This window comes from Triticum aestivum, chromosome 5D, assembly GCF_018294505.1.
Source record: "Triticum aestivum cultivar Chinese Spring chromosome 5D, IWGSC CS RefSeq v2.1, whole genome shotgun sequence".
Lineage (NCBI taxonomy): Eukaryota > Viridiplantae > Streptophyta > Magnoliopsida > Poales > Poaceae > Triticum > Triticum aestivum.
The window spans coordinates 302,925,546-302,931,118 of record NC_057808.1 but is presented as its reverse complement, the minus strand read 5'-3'; the positions used below and the strand labels follow the sequence as shown (position 1 = coordinate 302,931,118).

The 5,573-nt window shown below is 44.2% G+C and overlaps 1 protein-coding gene across 1 annotated transcript; it reads left to right on the top strand.

The window, feature by feature from the left end:
• The first annotated feature begins 4,169 nt into the window (after positions 1-4,169).
• On the top strand, positions 4,170-5,024 carry LOC123124725 (putative B3 domain-containing protein Os03g0621600). Its single transcript, XM_044545293.1, has 2 exons — positions 4,170-4,219; positions 4,396-5,024. The coding sequence occupies exon 2, from the start codon at positions 4,423-4,425 to the stop codon at positions 4,915-4,917; it is 495 nt and encodes a 164-aa protein (XP_044401228.1). The 5' UTR covers positions 4,170-4,219; positions 4,396-4,422; the 3' UTR covers positions 4,918-5,024.
• The last annotated feature ends 549 nt before the right edge of the window (positions 5,025-5,573 follow it).

The window sequence follows — 5,573 nt, the reverse complement described above, 5'->3', positions numbered from 1 at the left end:
GAGATGTAATCTAACCATTTATGACATGGTAAGGTTAAAGATGACATAAATAAATTTGCCATTATCCTTTTTAAAGTGATACTTTAGAGACTGCGGCTTTTACACTGAAAAGAGCTACATCGGGTCTATTGAAATGAAGCCCTGGTATGGTACGCCCAACCATGTTATATCTTTTCTTAACATTTGGAATATGGGGCTTGTGTAAAAGGTTACAAACCTATTCCAAATCAGACAAGTGCTACTTTGTAGGTTATACCAAAATGTTGGGTATTCCTCCCTCACTATACCGAGGAAAATAGTTTTGCCGCGAAACGGTGTGCTTTTAAAGAGAATGGTTCTTTCAAAAAGGTGAGTGGGAGAATAGTGCAACTTGACGAGATAAATAGTATCTTCGTCATCAGATCAAAGGAAAGAGACCTTGGAAGTAATTCCAGAGTTTCCTACTGCGACTGATACGGAAGTCTCTACAATAAAATGTATGAACTTCGGTCGAACTTGCAGCTGAACCACGTAGGCAAGGCTCGTGCAAACCTCTTAGGTGCGCAAACGAGATATTGTTGTTAGACAACATTATACCTACGATACACAAGGAAGCGTTGATGGGCCCTGACTCCAGAATTGGCTAAATGCCAATACAACCCGAGTTAGTTTCCATATAAGTGATTCAAGATTAAAACCTTGATACACCTTTCGGAAGACTTAGAGTCTAATGAATATTTATGGAACTTAAAACTGATACGGATAAAAATGTTTTATCCATAAAGCTCGACTTGTTGAAATAACAAGTTCAAGAGTTGACTACGATGAGGTTGTTTTCATCGTAGCGATGCTTAAAGTCGGTTCGGGTTGAACTAGCAATTAATACATATTTCAATCATGAGATATGAAACATGGATGACAATAGGATTTCCATCTGATGGAAATGAAACCAGGGACTTGCATGTGTTACAGTCCAAGGCATTTTGTCTATCCAGAGGATGCTAGTAAGGGTGCAAACTTCAGAGTTCCAGCTATGGACAGAAGAGAGCAAAATGGAGTTGGAATCTTCGTGCTTTGATGAAATGGTCAAAGGGGTTTGACTTCATCAATGGGTAACGAAGATGCTTGTAATTCAAGAAAGTAAGTGGGAGCGTAATAATATTTCTAAAAACCTTATGTGCTTGGCACATTGGTAATTGGAAATAAATTTCTTGACACGAATTAGGACTTCATTTGAAAATAGTTTTTTGATGAAGTGCTTAGGCTAAATAGCCTCAATATTAGGCATGATGATTTATGGAGATAGATTTACCTAATGGGGCTAAGCAATGAATACATATTGACAAGATGCTAAAACCTTTTAGCATTTAAAACGCCAAGGAGTGATTCTTGCCGTAGTCACATGGAAAGAGTTTTTGCAAGACTCGGTGTCCCAAAACACTGATGAGTAAAATACATGATGGAGATTCCACACACTCTTGTGTTTGGATTAATCATGTATTCCATGGTATGTAAAACAACCAGATATGTCCGATACTCCCAAGGTGTTGCGAGTATGGATACCAAAGTGATCAAATTACTGATCATGGGACAACAGTGAAAGATGTCACAGAGTACTAGAGTAAGTACTGATGACATGGTTTTCTCGCAAGCAAAGATCATGAAGAGTTCGTTGTAAAATGTTACATCGATACAGTCTTCATCTTTTCTCCATGCGATTTTCGATTTAAATTAAGGGTTTTGTGTAACACACAATGTGGTGGCACAGTTAGTTGGAATTTGTTCAAACTAGTCACTGTGGAGAATTCTATAACAAGGGCTAAATATGTTGACACTTTAGAACCGACAAAGAAGATGTTGAATCATATAGTTCATTCATGAACTTAGTATGGTTCCAAGATGGCTTTTGACAATGGGACACTACTGCAGATAGTTGCTCCATAACTCAGTCTGAGGAATCTAGGTTCGACCTGTGATTCACATACATACAAAGCCAAGTCCACACAAAATATGAATTTTGTGAAAACGCGAGGACATGCAAAGATACACAAGGAGCTGAAGTCGCCAGATCCGTTGGACATCAGGCTATACCACAAGCGAAGCATATTTACACCAGTGTGCCACAGGTGTGAAGTGCATTAGCATAAGCTAGATTATTGTCTCTAGTGCAAGTGGGAGTCCTTAGGAGATATGCCCTAGAGGTAATAATAAATGTTATTGATTATCTCCTTGTTCATAATTATGTTTATGTTCCATGCTATAACTGCTGTGGTTCCCGAGCCCGTATATCCATAAAGGCTCTGGGGAGAACCCATATGCACGTGTGGAATAATAAACGGTAAAATGTATTCCTAGTCATGCCTCTAAGACTAGCTCAAGTGTTGCATGATGATTATGTTTTCCCAATCATGGGCATGTCTATGCCAAGCAACTTTGAGGGCATAATGTGAGGAAGGACATTTGTGTTGAATCGACCCGAATTGATGTTATGCTATGAGATACATTCGTCACAAGTTAATGGTTTATAACACAGAGATAGTTAATGTTTGCATAATTCCTTAGACCATGAGAGTATCGAGTTTCTTCATGCTTGCTTCATGAACTTTGGGGTTTGTTAAACGTCATCCGTAACTCGATGGCTATTACGGCGGCTTACGGATTCATGGGAAAGTATGTTAAGTAACTTGATAGCTCGAGATTGGGATTTGCTCCTCCGACGATGGAGAGATATACTCGGGCCCTCTCGGTGTTACGGTGTCCATCATCGTCTGGCCAGACACTGTGATTTGATCACGGGGATGCCGGAACACGAAACGAGAAAAGAGAACAAAACCGGTAACGAGGTAACTTGCATAGTGGACAAAGTGTTGGCCCACGGGGATGCACTAAATCTCACCTCAGGTGTTTGTGATATATCGTGAAGCAACAGGAATAGCTCACCTCAACTGGAGGTTCACTCGAATATTCATTCGTGTGGGTATAGGGGTCAATATGGGTGTCCACGGCTCCGATGTTGATCATTGATCGGAAGAGGTTCCAGGTCATGTCTATACTTCACCGAACCTATAGGGTCACACGCTTAAGGGTCATCTATCTGCTGAATACTAGACAGGGAGTCTGAGAGAAAATCACCGAAAAAGTTTCGGACAGCGGAAAAGTTCCGCAGAGAGAGGTCATCGGATGAGTTTCGGTGAAACCGAAAAAGTTGTTTTGGAGTATGCCATTAAGTCAAAATGGTTTCGGCACATGCCTGATAATTCTTGGAGGGTGCCAGAATCATTCTGGAAACTTTTTGGAATTTTCAAAAATAAAAACCGAAAATGTTTCGGAGCTGCCGGTACCGCTTTGGCTGTTTTTCGCAGATGAAATTCACTAATCTGAAATTGTTTCAGAACGAATCCAAAATCATTTTAGTGGGTACTGCAATTATTCTAAGACCCACAGAAATATTTTCGGATTTAGTGGACGCAAAAAATTGTCTTCATGAATAGTGAAAACGCATTCTTGTTTGCTTTTCGTAGATGAAAATCACTAAACCGAAATTGTTTCGGAACGCGTTGAAAATTATTTTAGTGGGTATTGGAAATGTTCTCAGCCCACATAAATATTTTCAGTTCGAACGGACGCTGAAAAATGTCGTCATGAATAGTGAAAGTGCTTTTTGCTTGGCTTCTTGGAGAAGCCACCTTGAGGGCCTTTTTGGTATTTCCCCCCTTGGCTTCTTGGAGAAGCCACCCTTGGGCTTGGCCTATAAATAAGGGTGGAGGGGGCTGCCTAAAGGATCATCCCTTCTCACATACAAGTGCCATGCATGATCTGGCTTCTCTCTCCCTCCCGGCGAAATAGTTTCGTTGAGCCGAAAGGCTGTCTGGGTTCCGGTGGGAACTAGTTCTGGACGGCGAAGCCCTGCCGGATAGATGACACGGTATGTGTGCAACTCTGTAGAGAGATCGTAGTTTCGGTCTTAGTTCGTGAGTGCCTCCCGAAGGGCTGTCCGTGTGACCGTCCGAGTTTCGAAGGTCCTCCCGAAGGGCTGTCCGAGTGACCGTTCGAGTTTCGAAGGTCCTCCCGAAGGGCTGTCCGCGACACCCACCGGGGGACTGTTCGACCGCCTCCCAGAGGGCTGTCATAGGAGCAGATGAGGGTATACATCCTCGCGGTTGGGAGGTTGTAAATCCTAGCTGCGGGGATCTGCACCGCCGATCGTCATCGACTCTACTTCCCGCTGCGCTACGAGTCGGTAATGAAAAAGATCAAACCATGTATGCAGTCTCCATAGTGGTCCTGGGCTGGTGCGTAGGTCGGAATTTTTTTGTTTTCTGCTGCGTTACCCATCATTATGGACGATCGGTTTTAATTGCAATGAACCTCGGAACTTTGTCGTGCTCTTCATAATGCGCTCTCTTCGTAATGCAGATTGATACGGACAAGAAGGACAAGGAGATGGTGCCGCCCATGGAGAAGGGCAAGGAGGTCCTGCCGCCCATGGAGGTTGCACCGACTACGCCTGAGGAGGTGGCCACGGATGAGGATGTTGTGTCGAAGGAGCCCCCTAGTGGCAAGTGCCATAACTGCAGCCACTACCAAGAGGAGGGAGGTCCAACCCAATTCTGCAAGGTGATCCTTGCTCCTCAGTTTGAGTGCATCCCGATGCCTCTTGACTTCACCAAACACTTCCCGGCGGTGCCACAAGAGTTTAAGCCGAGGACCAACATCGGCTGCTCATGGGGGGTGACTGTCCGGCTGATGGACGACAGGGTGACCCTCAATCGGGGTTGGGCCCCCTTCACCGCCGTCCATCAGATCAGGATCGACTACATGGTGATGTTCAAGCTGCTCACTCCGGACACGCTGAAGGTCATCGTCTTCGACGACGAAGGCATTGAAGTGGTGACGAAGTGCGGCAAGCATGACGACGCCTTCGCCCTCAACATCTAGGACTGCCCTTCCTATGCTCCGGCTGGTTTAGTTTCTTTTCGTACTATTTTTGCGTTTGAACTGATATGTTTAAGTGTGGCACTTTATTTCACTGCGGTTAGCTATGGTTTACAACTATCTTTTGTTGTGAGTGTATGATTTTTTCTTCAAGCTGTTGTGTGCTGGTAACCTCACCACCTCGCCGAAGAGGTTACCAGACAATAGCTCCTGCATGGAACCAAATACCGTTTAGTTGCGTGAGCCGAGCCAATGCAGGCAACCAAACGCTAAGCCAAAATTGACCCCCCAATGCAAATTTCACCTTTTAGGCTGTTTTCCTTCAACAAGACTCAGTTGAGCCAGGCTAAGCTAGCCAGGCCCGGCTCCTAGAGCAACCAAACACGCCCATAGAGACTTCAGTTGGAGTTACATACCCGGCTACCACCACTACAAAAAAAAGACACATCCGTGACGATAATTGTGACAAAACCTGGTATCATCATAGATGTGGTGGGCTCCTACTTCTATGACAAAAAAATCATGACGGGAAATGGGCTTTTCATCCTGGGCGGGCCGGAGACACAGCTGCATGACATTCTTTGGGCTGTCAATGACGGAAAAAACCATGGTAGAAGCAAGGGCGAGGAAAATATCGGGGAGTTCCTAGTTACGGAGGG

Bases quoted from the DNA above. Each gene is read 5' to 3' on its own strand.
- LOC123124725 (XM_044545293.1), top strand. From the start codon at position 4,423: ATGGTGCCGCCCATGGAGAAGGGCAAGGAGGTCCTGCCGCCCATGGAG.